Source organism: Apostichopus japonicus, chromosome 7 (genome assembly GCF_037975245.1).
Source record: "Apostichopus japonicus isolate 1M-3 chromosome 7, ASM3797524v1, whole genome shotgun sequence".
Taxonomy (NCBI): Eukaryota; Metazoa; Echinodermata; class Holothuroidea; order Aspidochirotida; family Stichopodidae; genus Apostichopus; species Apostichopus japonicus.
In genome coordinates, this window is record NC_092567.1 from 21,595,689 (window position 1) to 21,613,489 (window position 17,801).

At 37.1% G+C, this 17,801-nt stretch overlaps 1 protein-coding gene across 8 annotated transcripts in view; it reads right to left on the minus strand.

Annotated features, from left to right (window-relative positions):
• Nucleotides 1-17,801, minus strand: part of LOC139969730 (tumor protein p53-inducible protein 11-like) — a 120,366-nt gene that overhangs the window by 41,935 nt on the left and 60,630 nt on the right. Inside the window, exons 1-2 of one of the 8 annotated variants that reach the window (XM_071974937.1) lie at nt 8,919-9,247; nt 6,979-7,465 (exon numbers count right to left, since the gene is read on the minus strand). The exons of 4 other annotated variants lie outside the window; for them this stretch is intronic. In XM_071974937.1, coding sequence (XP_071831038.1) covers nt 6,979-7,025 — 47 coding nt within the window. In that variant the 5' untranslated portion in view covers nt 7,026-7,465; nt 8,919-9,247. Of the gene's footprint in view, nt 1-235; nt 862-6,978; nt 7,593-8,918; nt 9,248-15,953; nt 16,196-17,801 lie in introns of those variants that run through there. 3 more of the 8 variants (XM_071974936.1, XM_071974939.1, XM_071974941.1) reach the window with 3 other exon arrangements.

Here is a 17,801-nt window from a genome sequence, read left to right on the forward strand (position 1 = left end):
GTAAATTTAATATCCAAATCAATACATGCATGTCTGACCATAGCCTAGCATTCTAGCATCTTTATGGATAATACTGGATAAATTTATGCCCTTCAACTTTTACTTTCCAATACTGAAAACATTGACTGCATGCGCATAGCATCGGTGAACCCAAAATAAATTCAATTACTAAACAGTTTTATGGAAAACAATGTCATTTAAATTGATAAAATAATTAAATTAAGATTTCTCTTACTGTTCCATACTGTCTCCTTCTAAACAGAATTATGTCAGGTCGATGTCAGTACTGCTTTCTTAAAGTGATCAAAATAAAACTTTCTCAGGTTTTCCTTTCACATCAATTTTATGCAGCCAATTCTCATTAACTGGAGTAGCTAGCTCGTCATGCCACATATAGGCCAACTTATCTGTAACAAAACTTCTGTATCAAATGTAAAGATGTGAATTCCGGAAAATTAACATCCACTTCCAAATTCGAACCTTTAGACACCCCAGTAACAGAACATTCAAGCAGGGCTCACATGAAGTCACCAGAAACAAAACATGAACTTTATCCCAAACAGATAATCCATTGACAAAAACAGAACAGAAAAACTCCTCAGAGTGTAAGATGAGTCATCAAACTAGCTGGATAGTAAATAGTTGCCAGCGCAATGTTGATATGAACATGTGGAGGAGAATGCTTTAATAAAATTGACTGTCAAACTTTGCCCCTAACTGAACTATAGTGGCACTTCTTTCCCATGCAACGAATAGCAAACACTTGAATTAATTCACTATGGAAATCATTCATATACTAACACACATGTGAAAAGTGTGTACCTGTTTCATTCACTTCAGGTTGTCATAAGGATACCATACATGCAATCAATACACTGTACAATCATTGTAGCCTATAGCATTTCCTGCTGTTACATCACGGGTACTGTTCATATGTATTGTCCTTCTACCCAGCCTTGTATTCTGATTATTTCCATATGATGGGGTGTAAACTATTAAGTGTCCTTAACTTCATATACACAATAGACTTTGGTTTTGGTTTTCAAAATGGACACCTGGGAAGTGTTGACTGCAAAAGTTGCTACAGTTCCAGAGGGAACAGGTTGCATGTTTGTTCACGGGTGTGATTCAAGTGGTTTAATTCATAGTGTTCAAACAGACACCAGCAATATCTAAGCACTGTCTTACACCTAATAATAATGCAATTTGTACCCAATAATTGTACATATATATAAAAGGAAGTTCCGTCTTCCGAGGGCGGGGGTGCAACAGGCACGTAGCAAGCCAAGGGATTTGGGGGAAAGTGTCCCCAACGTGAAGACTACTCTGTCCCCTTTCCCCTCCCCTTCCCCCCCCCCCATCTAATGCCACCAACATGTGCATAATCAAACTTGGTAAGCTCCTGGACAAGATTGATGAACCAATCCTTAAAGGCCTACTGGGTTTGGCCCCCCAAATATGCTAGATATTCAAACATGGTCACCTGTGGTCAAAATTCTTAAACTGTTTTCATTACAACCTTCCAGGAAATATTCCTCACTGGGACATATTGGTATATTGTGTTTTCCTTAAAAAAATGTCTGAGCACAATTTGGAGGGTAAAGACCTCCAGGAAAGTACTTTTTGAAACCTACTAGTAATTATAGTGTGCAATAATACAGACTACCTTTAAATTTGTTTGTGTCCCTGTTAAGAAATGGGTTGGTCTCGATCCTTCCAAGTCAAAAAAACTCCTGGCTATACAGGCCTGGGAATTAATGTCTTTAATTTTGAAAGATATTAGTAATTAGTCATTTAGTTAGTAATGGCCCAATTACACTAGCAATAAACAATCACAAAAAGTTACAAATGTACAGACTGTTTTACTCAGTTGGATCAGAATATATTCTGATCCAACTGAGTAAAACAGTCTGTATACGCACTGCTTTTCTAAGATATTCACTTATGCTGACATTAACTTGTTGATCCTCAGTGAAAATTAATACTCAATTTTCTTTTTTTATCTTTCAATCTGAAAATTCTAAGAATGAAATTTGAAATGTAAACGGCATTAATTAATTAATCAGTAATTAAGTAGCTATATGTTACAGTTATATCACTTGTTTTTGTTTTACAAGAGTGTGGGGCGGTGAAGGGAAGGGGAGTGGGGTTGGGATGACTCATATCTGAGGAGTGTGTAAGTAAGTATAGAGCTTATAATAGCAAATAGGTTAACTGAATCATCATCACAATAATATTATTCTTTAACAGGATTAGGTGCAATACCAATAATAAAATATCAAACTAACACACAAATTTCTGTCATATTTAATAAATTTGCCATGTAGCTAGGTTCTCAAAAGGAAAGTCACAATTATTCAAACTAAGACACCTTTCTAACTTTTCTTCCCCTCCACTGTTTCCCTGGCCCCCATGTCTGTTTTCTAACTTGCATTCTGAGCAGTGGCGGAGCGTCCATACAGTCAGGGGGGTGGATGCCCCCCCCCCTGACGGACTCAAATGGACTGCTGGCGCCCTTTTCAGCTTTTTCGACTTTTTACTTACTGACATTGGTCACATTATTTTGGTGTAATTTTCCGACAAAATGCTCTAACGGCTATTTATTCTTCGTTTATCTGCAAATTAGCAAGGCCCGGAAAGGGTCATTTCCGGCGATCTAGGGAGTATCTTTACTCAAAAAAATTCTCTACGCTCCGCGCCAACCTGTGGTGGAGCTCCACTTAGATAGTGTAGAAAGCGCCCCTACAGACCATTCTCGCCCCCTCTGACCAATACCCCTAGCTCCGCCACTGATTCTGAGGGAATGACAACAGTGTAGCATGATACATGGTGTATCAGTTCCTACAATTCACAGCGCTACTCCCTCACCTCATATAACCTTATGCATTACCGTATTTACCTCGCTCTAGCATCTGGCAACTGTTTGTATGTGTGTGTGGCCATCTACAGACTTTGCTCAAAAAAGGATTCACTTTAAAGTGACTGCAGGTAATGTTTCGTTTAATTCACATTACACAGACCATTAGGTCAATTCCTCAACTGCAACACTAAACTCAAAGGGAGAACATGAATTACTGTTATGGTCTCACATGACATATTTACAATACGCTACAAGTTCGTCAAGGACAAATGGTTTTGAATGTCATCCTAGGATGCACTGCAGAGCTCTGCTGAAGTTTAAAAAACAGGTTTTTGGTTGAGTTATTAGAATTTATAAAACAATTGATTAACATTAAACACATTTAGTCCTGCACTGAGGAGACGATTGATGTCATTATCTATTTAGCCTTAAAGGAGCATTCCTGAGATTTAGCATACTTTAAAGGTGAATATATCTTGAAAATCTCAACAGCAACACTACTAGCACTCAAATTGTTCCTTCTTTTTTCTTAGACTTATGACATATCAAGACTAAAAGAATATTCCCATTTAACATTATCAACATCAATTAAAACAAGTGTAAGAACTTTCTACTTTCATTTTCAATAATTGAAATGAAACTTGACTAGCCTACTCAAAGGGGCTATTAAACTGCTGTAGGATTATATCATTGAAATAGTTTTAAAAATAAATAATTCTGATCAACTCAATAAGCTACTTTAATAACATGGATGCTCATATTAATGACAAGTGACAAAATAGAGGGCGCTATGACAGAATATGGCTATCTAAATAATTTAATTCCAGTAGGAAAATCTTCAGTAAAGAATGTATAGTGAAGGCCACAGTTAGACCTCAAATAGAGGTGTTTAGAGGTGTATGCTTGAGGATAACCAAGCAATGCGGTTCTCCCCGGCAACACCCAAAATAAAAAGAGGGCGACGTCATTCCTGTCGTCGGTAGTTTCTGTGAAACTTGACAAGCTACAGTCTCTACTACAGGCCTACTATGAGTTGATCACTAGTATATACACAATATCACTTGTAATTACTTAAGAAAAGATCTTTTGAAACAGTTTTCCAGAGTTCGCACTCAAAATAATTGTTTTGAGGACCTTAAGGGCGAAACGGCGCACAAGTGGAACCTTGAAATAGTCAATCACTCAACATGTCAGTACATGTAAGTTCATCCAGCAAGTTTGCAAATTGTAAGCAATTGTGCTACATTGATTCAGAGATCTGTAAACAGTTTCGATCATGCCCTGTTAGAACCAGAATGACAGCGCTCTCTGTAGAAATACTAGAGAGCCTCATTAATGCATCATAAGATTGCACTTGTCTGCTTATGTCCCCATTAACCAAACCATTACCCAAATGTAAGCTATTTGTCTACACGTTTACATTACAAACATTATAGTATCCCAATGCACAGGTTAGTTGCACAACTACGCCAGAGATGGTTAAGATTTAATATTGTTGTCATTTGCATTACATTAAATGCCAGCTCTAAAGGCTACATTTTTCCGTTCTGATTGAGGAAAAACTTAAAAATTATCAAAAATCTAAAGAAAATAAAGCTGTGTTTGAATTATATATTCAGCTATATGGACCCGGGGATTCAAACCCAAATCTTATTAATGGGGCTCAAAGAAAATAGAAAATAAAGAAAATAGTGGCATAAATATTGGATGATACCAAATTCGGGGAAGACTGCCTGGGGCACTGAATGTCACCATGACAACTTGAAAAAACAAAAATGATATACCTTTGTGTTTACAAGTTGCCATGGTGATATTAATTGCATATATTCAAAACAACACTACTTGTTCAAACACAGTTCTTCCCAATACTATAAAGTCAGCACTTTTTAAAGAGTGTATTGAAAGTATTGAAAAAGTTTGTGACCCAATTATAACATTATTTAGCAATTTTTGTGTCATTAGATATGGTCTCATTAAATTTAGTAACAAGCAATATATGACTATATGTATACCTTTGGTTCGAAAATAATTAGCTACCATCATATATTTGTTCTGATAGGGGGTGTGGGGGTGATGTGGGGGGTGGGGTCAGGTATGAAGGTTTTGTAGAGTAAGTGTAACAGTATGTTGACTGAATGATGCCAAATGTGGAAACAGGTTGTAAAAATGATGGTTATACTATATACTGTACAGTACAAATATAGAGCATGGTGCAATATGTAGCTTCATGCAAGAGAAAGTTGATATGGAACGGAATGGGGAGGGAGAGGGTGGTGGCTGATGAGATGGTAAGGTTGGGGTTGAAGGATGGGATGGATGAGGTAAAGGAGGGACTTTGGGTACATGGAATAGATAGAGGAGAGATGGGATGAGGAGGGATGGGATTTGATGCGGAGGGGGTGGTATAGAGAGATGTGAGTATGGGATGATATGGGGGTTAGGAAGAATGTAGGCCAACCCAAAGAGACAGAATTATGCAAATCTCCCTCAAAGTAGGAACGACACTTCATGGAAACGTGTACTCCCTCTTCTAACTCACCACTGTGTAGTATTGTTGTCAACTCAAATACGCCGCCTTTTAAATTTCTCAATTTGCAACAAAATTTGAATGGGTCCAATTTACCAATAAAAAAAAAAAATTCCAATGGATACAGAACTAAGTTATTCTTCTCAACATCGTACCATTAAATATACTGCTGTAAGCAGACTTTCAACTAAATACCTAAAACGCCTGTAAGGCTGTAACTGTGACTTCTGACAGTAATGGCATAATCTCTAACCAAATAATTAGCAAAAATTAATACCTCAACAAACACATGTTAACTTTCAAATTTCAAAATAATTTCAGCTATTACACAAGAAGAGCTATTATGTGTACTGTAGGTAGCTGTGCTTTTCATACAGGATATATTTCTCTGTCTATATCCATTCTTCACAGAAGTTTAATTGACACATTTCTATTTCTCTTTCCATATTTATTCTTCAAACTTTAATTGGCCCGTGCAGCTGAATCTAAGTGTTTCTACAGTAGACTTGTTAAGTACTAATTTCTACCTGCTTCCTCACTGAAGATTATGTTACAAGTTTAATCGCTGGTCCGATCTATAAACACTTCCTGTGCAGGATATGAAAGTGTTACATGATATACTCAAATGATCTTTCTGTATTCCATTATGAAAGTAAAATGATCTGCTAATTAAGCTGTTAATTTTAAATTACAATAAATATGAAAAGCTAATGATTAAAAGCTTTCATTTTTATTTTAAAAGCAGCTGATTTTAAGTTCATGATTTGAATTAAATTTCTTCAATGCTATTCAATCCAATAACTAACGCTATAGCAATATGTTGTTAAGTAGCTGTTACACCAGTAAGTTAATTTCATATCAATTAAATAAACAACTAGAAGTTCAAATTCGGCAACGATTTTGCCAGATGCCTTTTTTTTATCAATGTAATTGAGAATGTCAATAAAATCTATGGAGAGGGATCTGGATGTGCATGAACCAAATATTGAAAATCACATCAAATTAGTTTATCAGATCCCCCCTCCCCCTCCCCTCCCTTCCCCCTCCCCCATCACCTCCACTGACAGATGAGGGAAAACCTTCACTCAGGGAATATTTTCAAGTATTTTTTAACCCAAACTTGCATTTTCGAGCTAATTAATGTATAAAGTTTAAATAATGCTTCAGAATGCACACCCTTACTTTGAACTGTGAATTTTATTTTCTGGGGAAGGATCCTAAAAGACCATTACAAATTTTAGAGCTCCATTCAACTTGATTCCTATATTTCAATCCTTTTGCTCTTCCACCCCTGTTCCTAGGTGTCTCCCAGCACTATCTCTCTCTCTCTCATTCCCTATTCCACCCATCCCCCCCCCCTACTCTTTCCCAACCATATCCTTTTCACTGTCTCTACTCTTTCCCTACCTTTCCACTTTCCATTCCCTACCCCTACTCTTACCCTTTCCATTTTCCATTACCTAACCCTATTGTTCCCCTTTCCCTATCCCCCTAGCTGCCCCTTTCTTGTTACCCTAACCTGTCCCTCCTCCCTGCAGGTATTCTACATATTTGCTAAAAGTGAGCCAATAAAACTTCTCAATAAACTCACCTTTCACATTTGGGTATCTGTCCGGTCGGTGCTCCGTATTGCTCCATATCTCTTCCTCGATAAGATAATTAACTTTCAGAGAAAATTACTAATCTGACTGTCTTTGTAATTCTTTTACTTTTCCTCTTTTCCACAAATGTTCCGAAACTAGTCATCCGTTAAAAACTATCGATTCCATTCGTGTATAAATAAGGTCTTCATCTACGATGCTTATATACAGAGACTGTGATATCAAAGAAACTAAATTCCCAAGGCAACAGATGTAATCTGCAATGCTTCATGTACACTGGATGTCTATATCAGTGGATTATATTCGAATTAAAAGAGGAACTCAGTGCAATGTGATACATATCTTCCCTCCCTATTTAGATGGTGTATCCTCAGTTATAGCTCAATCTAAACTTCGTCCGAGGTAAATAAAACTTTGTGCGATGACACAACACGGTACATCTGACACTGAGTGACCAACTTAAATTCCTGACACAAACTGTTTCAGCGAGGACAGAGGCAGATAGAAGAAGAAGAAAGAGAGAGAGAGGTAACAGAAGCAAAGTAAAGAAAGTGCAAAGTGCCTCATCAGAGCCTAGATGTGTGGTTATGTGTTACCCCGCATACCGGTAGTATGTACTCTAGTGGAGTGCATATATATATATATATATATATATATATATGCATAGTACTGCACTCTGGTTCATGTCAAAAAAATAAGCAATCGCTATTCTTATGTAAACTAATATAAATTTGACACATTTTAAGAGTCAAAGGGGCAACTCAGTGCTATAAAGTACTCACTTAACTGCATGGCTTACATTCAAATTTCATACCAGTAATAACGACAAAATCTCTCAACTTGCTTGATAGATGTTTCATAATCTATACCCAGCCTGTCATTGATATGTGGAGTTTGAATCGAGCTCTACTCCTTGTCAAGATAATATAAATCATATTTCCTTCGCAACTGAGCATCAATAAAAGATTTGCCTTTCAGACTGAATAATTTCCTTGAGGATAGCATATTCTTTCTCTTTTTTTCCTTTTATTGGCTTAAAATGTCTGAAAATTTTGCAAGAAACAGAGAAGAAACTTTATACCTGCAGTATGACAGAAAAATCCCCAAAATAAAACATTTCTACTTCAGACTCAGAAACAGTGATAAAGCAACACAATTTTTGAATGTCCATGAACTATTTTAGCTAGAACCTGCTACCCTAGGAAACATGCTTTTTATGACAACAAAAATCCACACAATAGGGTTTACAGACTTTTTAAGTATAGCGAAAAAATTTTAACTTTGAGTAAAATACAGAGTTTTTCTTTGTTTTATATATATATATATATATATATATATATAAATATATATATATATATATATATATATATTGTAGTGAATTAAATATGAAATGAAATTGTAGTGAGTTGGAAAATCCAGAACAGTGAAAAACTTCCAGCCTCCACCGGGATTCCAATCGGGGCCTCCCGCTTTATATGCGGACACCCTAACCACTAGGCTATGGACGCTGATTGTATGTCCAGAGGTTCGAAACCGGTAAGGAAGGTCATAATTCCACTGTACGCATTTGTCACCTGTATCGAACAATACTAGTTCTGTTTTGGTGACATATTTGCCTTACTCTAGAGATCATATATATATATATATATATAATATATATATATATATATGTATTAATTTGATTGGTTGGCGTCTCCATTGGCAGAGTGCTCCATGTCCGGTGGACAGAGCGAAGAGTTGTCTGATGATCGCTCAATGTGTGAAACTCTATATATGATAGACTAAACATTTCATACCATTTGCTCACTTGAAAACAATAGTTTTCCAATATTTATGAAACAAAAATAAGATTTGAAGCATTTAGAAAAAATACTTCTGTTGCTGAAATCATTTGACTTAAATCTTTATTCCTTTCTGCAATTTCACTTACTAATATGGCACTCGAGTAAAAAAGGATGGTTTCAAATGAAACAAGAAAAATTTTCCGCTCCAAATTTCACAAAATTCACAAGATGTCAATTCCAATATGGTAAAGCAGAAATCCCACAAAAGCTACTTTACTGAACAAGTAATATCATTACTATCCTTTTTACATGCAGATATAGCCAAAACCTGCACGAAGATCAAGATCCACTGAATCGAATCCGAGGAGTAAAACGCAACGACAAACCAAACGAAAATAATCTTTCCACAAGGTCACTTTTACTAATTTACAACTGAAGTAAATTAAACTCATGCAGGAAGTCCTTTGTCCAGCATAATGTCATTATGCCCTTTTGCTCGACTAAACAATCCGCAGGAAATGATTACAATTTCCTTCGGCTGATAAAAGCATTGACAATGACACTATGTATATACATACTGACATTGTATTACTAAGTAGAACAATTACTAGTGAAAATGAAAGACATTATTAAGCTCTACACATTTGTGAAAAACTTGTTTCTTACTGTCTTTTATGGAACTTCCAAAATAAAATATATATATATCATTCTACAGAGAACAACCCTTGTGGAATAGAAGAGAAAAAAAAATGGCTGGCTTAATAACTAACTGGAATGTGTGTCTACTCCCAAAAACTGACCATGATATAAACTATTTCTTTTTCATAAGAGCCTGTACTAGTGTACACATGCACTGCTGAAGTTTTTAGTGCACATTGCCAGTTGTTATTAGTTCCTAGGTCCACTGAGAGAATTTATAGTCTGCAAACACAATGAAAGCTTTTTGAAAGGATATATAATCAAGTTTATGACCTCATTTCTTGAAGTGGTTTACTGTTTACCATTGATGGATATAAGTCTGTGAATGGTGACAAATATTCACATCTGTTGAGGACTGACCAAAAATTATTCGCTTCCTTATAACCCTTGGAAGTCAACTATACAGGTATACTCCAAAGAATTTGACTGCTTTGACTGACTCTTAAAATAGTTCAAAAACCCCAACATGATCGACACAAATATATAAGGGATAAACCGGGCGCACACGTATCTGTTATTGGATATACTGTATGCCGCCATGGGTGCGAAAATGAAGATTATCTTTAATAACTGGAAAATCAGCCCCCCTGGGGGCCCCCGCCTCCTGCCGGGGAATAAATTGACATGACAATACAGCTCTGGTGGTAAGATCCAACTGTGATTTGCCAGCTTGTGTGATTAGCAACTCAGTGTGAACTGGGAATTTTAGGCATTAATAGGGGAAGATATTAAAGGCATTGAAGACTCGTCCCAAACCGTGTGCGGCCATCTGCAAAAGTTAACTTTCCGTTGCTAGCAAGTGACGTTTTGTTCGTTTCGCTACAAAATGCAGACAGTAATGAAAAGTGATACCTTGTTATCTTTAGCTGAACCTGAGATGTCCATCGCTGTATCGTTAGTACACTGTGCTGTGGGTATTGACCGCAGCTGTATGTACTGACTGTACACTAGTGTCTAATTACCGACAGTAGCAAGCTGTGTGTGTATTTTCTGGGATCGATGGTGGTGTCTAACACTTCTGTTACACCTCATTCGAAACTAGATCAGATTACCGGCATTAGACGTTTCTTTTTGTGCGAGTCTTCACACCCTTTAAGGAGAGATATATATATTGAAGAATCTTGACATGGTACAGCGATAATCAATCGAGGAATGCTTACAGGACTCTACAGAGTAGTGTGGGTACTGTAGTATAGTAAAGTAGAACAAAGTTTACACTGTCAGTGTAACTGGAAAATTTAAAATTTGATTTTGAGGAAAGATAATTCATTTCCACTGTACAATGGTTAACATTACTTGTACATGGAAGAGAGGTGACCTATGTATGTTTGTTGAAAGATAGGTAGTAATTGAGGATGCTTTCAGGGGAATGAGACAACAGAGGGGGGGGGGAGGGGGGCAGGAAGAGCTGGAAGTGAGAAGAATAACAAAGAAGGGGAACTGGGAAGAAATGAAGGAGTATTGCTATGATAGAGTACGATAAGATAGAGGACGATGGTGCATGATGAGGTGATGGAAGGGTATGTAATTAAAGGGAGAAAGGAAGAGGAAGGAAAAATGGTAAGGGAATGTGAGATGGTGGGGAGAAGAGAATGGGAAGAGAAGGTGGAGGGGAAAGAAGGGGAGGGGAAGGGAAAGGCAGGAAAATGGTTCGGAAAAGTGAGAGGGGTGGAGAAGGTAAAGGAGGGGATGGGATGGGATGGGATGGGAAGAAGGCACAGATAAGGAAAGGGCAAAGGAAAGCGGAAAGGTGGGAAAAGGAGGGGCAGGGAAGGGAAGGAGATTAGGAAAGGAAAGGGGAAGAGAGGGATAGCAAGGAGGACAGTGTTCAAGGAAAGTGGACCATTTAAAAACAGAGGTAGGAAGGGAAGGGAAGGGTAGAAAGGATGAGGAAGAGTAGGAGGAAGGAAATGAGAGGAAAATGTAAAGAGAAGCTAGGAAGGGAGCTTTTTGAAGAGGATACGTATGGCGGATACAGATTGAAAGCAATAGGGGATTATAAGGGGTGTAATATACTAAGCATGCATTATAACAGACAGGCCTGATAGAAGTACTACAAGTATCCAATGTATACCAATAAGGCATTTCCAATACGTGGTGACACAGGTATGCATGGCAGCACACTATATAGTTACAGCATAATTAGTGCTCATGATCCTCAACAGAACCAAGTTTGTTTGTTTTTTTGTTGTTTTTTTCCACTTTGCTAAATGCCCATTTATGCTTCCTGGTCACTTCAATGAACCAACAAGTTTTTTTTTTCCCCACTGTGCTAAATGACCATATCAATCTACAAATGCTTCCTGGTCACTTCAATTAACCAAATATATAAGAGATGACATCCGTCTGACCAAGCAATAAAGACACTCGTTTATACTTCCTTTACAGAAACTTCCCTATTTTCCTTTGAATTATTTCAGATCTTCTGACCTTTACCCCGTTATTATAGAAATTAAAAACAAATTTTCACAGCCACTTTGTGAAACTAGAAAAAATGCTGCTACTTCCCACAAGAGGTAAATTAACGGAAAATTTTCGGTAAGACTTGTTAAGGTAGGTTTCATGGTTGAGTTTCTTTCTCCTTTAACTTTTATATGGAGAGTTTATTACTATTTATCTGATATGAAAATTATGTTTTACTAAATAGAAAGTGAACTGAAAAAAAAGGCCTCAAGGGTGGTATTCAATTTTCATTTCTGTATACCAATGTTAATGACACCACTGTGATGGCTATAGCCATGGAAATGGGATGCAACATAATATTCAAAGCTTTCGAACATACTGTAGTTCTTTTATGCATACTCAGACGTCATTTGAGATATGCAGATATAGACATATATAGACATATATATATATATATATATATATATATATATATACCCCTTTAAAGGATCACCATTCTTTGATACTCTACAATTTTTATGAGTAGCACCTGGAGAATCTTTCAGGTAAATAATCAACTTTGATGCTATCACTTATAAAAGAGCAAACATGCAAACTGGAGAGGCTATCATTTGCCAACAACTGAACAAATTTAGCAAGTGCTTGACATTTGGGTCCAATGTGTTGTCAAGTACACACGAAATATCAATTACCGAGGGAATGACGTTATCGTGTGATGAGACCGTTGGTGCTAATAACAGTTCAAATCAGGGGCGTAGCGAAGGCTTTTTTGTTGGGGGGTGTGGAGAATTTGATTTGCCGACGGATCTGGAAGTGGTGACTGAAATGGGAGAGGGGTCTAAGGGGAAGTGGTGTCCCCCTCCCCTTTGGAAAATTTTTAGTTTTGAAACGTCCTTAGATGCAATCTGGTGCATATTTTAAGTCAAATTTGGCACGGAAGGAGCTCCCGTTCTCCTTTTCTCTATTCAGCTTTCCTTCTTTCATCCCCTTCCGCTCTCTTCACCTTTTCTCCTTTTGCCGACAGATCCCCCCGCTCGATACGCCCCTGGTTCAAATACTTCCATGTAATTGATTTTAGGTGTTGGATGTAATGGGTAATAAGTGTAGGGTTTCAAACATTGTTTTTCTCTTTATATTTCTCTTTCTCTCTCTCTCTCTTCTTATCTATCATTTTAAATTCAAGCTGAAAGAAAGTATTAAGAAAGGATATTAGTGGTCAAAAGTTCTCCTTTTTATTATTTTTTGTTTCATGTTTTGTTGTTCTCTTTTTTTGGTGACACATGCCAGTTCAAAAAAGGAAAAGCAATTTTTGCCTCCTCCCCCCCCCCCTAAAAAAAAGAATTAGTTAAGAAAAACATTGTTGAATCAAACACAGACTCCAAAGAATCACAAAATGCGTAGATAGGAACCAGATATCGTCCCAACAAGAGGAATACTTTAGCACTGATCTACACGTGTGCCCTAAAACTAATAGGCTGCCAAAGAAGGAAGATCAATATAGGGATAGTGTACCATGTGCCAACAGCTTAATTAATCTGCCAGATAGTAATTGCTGGCAATTAAGGAAACACATATTTAAATAGGAGGTCAGGAGGAGTGGAACAGACGTAATAGTTCATAATAAAGTGTTCTTTAATATCCACCACTTAAATTTAATTCAGTTGAAATAAGTCAGTGTGTTATGCAAACACTCTACGATGTCTACATTAATTAAAGCCTGTTCATATCGTCAGAAACACAAACGAGGGTAAACCTCGATTTAATGTTATGTTTATCACATTAGTGGCTGACTTTAAGGTGGACGTACAAGATGCCACAATGTGCCATCCTTTCTATTATTCCGTTTGTTCATAAATGAGGAGATGGAAAAACCAAATTCGATACAACTAGCAAAACTTTTTCGCAATGAACTTGCATGCGGTCCATATTTAATAGTGCAACAGGTCGCCAATTCTTTTATAAAAACACGCCAAACTTTAGGAGGTTTCGGATTACACAAAACACAAACTCCAGCTGCAAAATCTGAAAGATATATAACCAACTTTGTTCAAATGCATCATTAAAGGAGTAAGAATGCTTAAATTAGTTTCTTACTCCCTCCGCTCCCCCCCCCCCCTCCACCCACCACAGTACCGGTGCTGTGGCCAAGTGGATATAGGTGATGCCATTTGAAGCAATCAGGCATTATGCAATGGGAAGGTTCCGAGTTTGATACCCGGCTTGGTCATGGTAAGGTGGGTTTTACATCCAAGAGCAATCTACGGTTTTATTTATAAAATAAAAAGAATCCAAATTTGAGTTACAAATGTTGAACTGGAAGCCACCCAACGTGTAAGTTGTACTCAATAAGCCCTTGTGGGTTTTTCAACAATTGTGGTCGCTTAAGTGTCGAAAAAATAACTGCCGATAATTATTATTAATTATTCCCAGCATTAAATTTTAAGTATTTCTTTTACACATATATGTGTAATGTACAGTAGTTATTTTCCCCTATGAATTATCCACCTTTGTGTTTTCTTTTGAAAAAATGAACTAACTCAGCTTCTATTGTAAATAAACATTATTAATGCTTTATTGATTTCCCAGAAAATTTGTTACAAAAGAATTCAAATATTTTGAATATCACATAAGGTATAACAAAATTATAACATCATCCTCGATTTTGAGACAAAACGTTCTGTTCAAATCGACTGTTTGTAGGAAAGACTAGTTAATGAGACCAGGAAATTCACCTCATTTAATATTCCACCTACCTTGAGGATATCATGCATACAGAATACAAGAGATATATATATCTTTAACTACTCTCATGAGAATATCAATCAATAGGTGACTTTTTAATTCCGATATTTTTGCTAGATTACGAAAAATTTCAATTTTTACTCTGTAGTCAGTCTAGAAAAGATGCATCCACCAAAAGCAGAAGATAGAAAATTCTAGAGCAGAAGATGGGATGTAACCCTGTAAAGAATTTACTGGTTAACTGTCTCATTATAAAAAGCATCAACCGCTTAAATTGAACAGGTTAACCATGCCATGTAGATGGGGGGGGGGGGTGTGGGACATTCATTTGATATTTTAAATGACAGGGCCTGAGCTAAGTGATTTGGCTCTCTTTTTTTGTAATGCTTTGATTTCCAGCATGGCCCCTTCTAACTCCCCTCATGTTCCCCACCCTCCCTGCCCCTCCCCTCCCTCTTCCCTCCCCTCCTGCTCTCCGAATGCCCATCTTGCAATATCATGCAACATCCATTGTCATTTTACATGAACTGCGGCTTCTAATTATATACATGTTGTTCAGTTTTCCATATGTTCATTTTACCAATTGACCTGAATATAGCTGTCCATCCTCTTTGTAGGCCTACATCCAATTTTCTCTTTCATATTTTCTTTTTTTCTTCGTAAGCAGGTCAGTTTGTCTTAGAATTTCCAACTGACAGATATATAAACACAAGCTTCCTACTCTTTATTTCATATTTTTCCCCATTATTTTATTTTTTACATGTCACTTTTTGTTAGTCCAGTACTTTCAGCATTTTTTTGGGTGGTGGGGGGGGGAGATGAGAGGGGGTCTTTTTTTAAATCAATACTCATTCAAGTTGATATGTAATATTATATGATAATACTGTTGGATGATGTCAGATGATGATACCTATTAGCTGCCAATAATTTGTTTTGTATCTGGAATGTTTACCCCTGTTTTTGGATCATCTGACAAAACAAAAGAGTCATATATTTAATTAATTCCAGCTAATAAAGTTAGAAGGTCTGATGCTTTGATCCTAGCAGGATCTTCTTTCAACAGGATCAAAACGTCAGGTTTTACACTCACTTTATAACATTTACTTTATAAACTGCTTTTAAATTTGCAGTATTTTGAAGTTTGTGACCATGCTTTATCTCTCTAAAAATTGCAACCACATTAGAAAGAAACTTTCATGGGTTTTGTTTCTTTCTCCCAATATTGCACTAAGAATACAACAAGTGTAACCGAATACAAACAAAATCTGTAAAGCAATTTCTGCAAAGCTTAGATTATATAATTTATTCTCCGAAAACAAAAACACGTAATCACTTACCTTAAAGGAACGTACAACTCAGGATTTGGTTCTAAGGAATCCATATTTTTTTCCAATTTTCCACACTCCGTAAAATGTTCTAAAGTCAGCCGTTTATTTATCATAGATTTCCACAGTTTTTCCTCTCTTTTCCCTTTCCTCCTTTGCCTCGACCAAAAGGAAAAACTGTTGCTAAAAATTTTCTACTCGAAGGAGAAGAGAATCGCTGACAGTACTGATTTGCCTCAGAGATTCTCCTATGTCATTTAACTTGCAAATTTTTCTTGCTATAAGGATTCTAAACAGTACATTCCTTTTAATTCCTTCAAAATCGGGGCAAAAGTAAAAAAAAAAAATGAACGCCGGGGGAATTTGTTGAATTAATTCTTGTTGGCACACAGAAAATCTCATCACAGCGCAGTTTTGTGAACTGATCGTTTGAAAAGAGAGAATGTTGTTTCTCAACTTAACTCTGTCCCTCTCTCTATCTCTCTATCTCATCTGCCTTCAGGGGTCGCTCTTTGAAGATGTTATGCTGCTCTAAAGATCTTTCGGCTACAAGGGAATGGCATCTTCAATTATCGACGGTAACTAAACTATTCTGCTTGCGGTGTTAAGTAAAGGATTAAGGGATCACAAGTTGTTTCATACACCTGTGCGGTAGAATATCTTAACAATCAAAGCAGAATTTTCGAAAACACAGAAGGTCTGTCTGTTTCTATCCGCCGGCTGTGGCTTCAAATCTCAAAGTTGAAGGAAATACCTGATTTCGAGTTTTGATTCCTGGATATATCAAAATTCATCTATGATCATCGACTCCGAAAAATAATCAGTCGCTGAAAGATATACCAAAACACAACTCTTTCCAAAAATAACTTCGAGTTCAGAAAAAAAGATGAAAGAATTAATAGCCATCGGGTGAATAGGGCATTTCATCAAGAAAGATGCGGGTCTGGAGATGAAAACTCGTCGTAAAGGTTACAACAAGATGAAGGTGAATGTAAGTCACTCCGAACAATGAAGTCAGCTGTCATCCAGATCTGCAAAGTGATCTGTGGTGTTGAAACATGTGAAGTTGCTACTATAGGTCTCTGTAGAGAGCTTTGTTTAGAGCTGCCCCCAAACATTTTCTCGATTGGGTGTTTAAGAACGATGATACTTACCTGTCTCCAAACAACATATGCACTAAAACTGAAACTCTAATGAACCGATAACCTGCCCACATTGGTAACTTAATCGTTAAGCACGTACTGCATGGCCCAGGGGCACATATACCTTTATTGTACTGAGGGAGGGAAGAAGGGTAGGGAGGGGGGGGGTTAAGTCTTCAATTCATCCTGCTCATTTCCTACTTGTCCCGTCCCATTTGAGAAAGTTTTTGGTAAAATTGAGGAATGTAATATGGTGCCATATTGTGCAACTCATTTGAAACAATGTTTTTGCCTGCATAGGTTGTACCACATACATGTTACATATTAATATACTGTAGACTACAGAATTTTTGCAATATTCTCTCTGCCAATGGGGAAGGCTTAGGACGCCATCCCCCTCCTCCCCACACTCACAAGTTTTGTACTGGGGATATAGGGGAATAATACATGGTTCCTGCAGTGACTGCATCGCCAATGACTCACTTCCCGGTCAAAATCCATTTCCTCTTCCTGATTCTATATCTACCATTCTGAAAGGAAACTCGCACCTGTTACTTTTGTTCTAATTTGTCAGTATTAATTGGATCTAGGGGATTCCTATCAAAGTTTTCATCACCTTTAACAAGCACTTGCTTTAATATCCCATTGAATTTAGGGAGGTTAATTAACGCAGATAATTGGAGTGCTATATAGGGTGTTTGCAGAGAGGTATTGTACA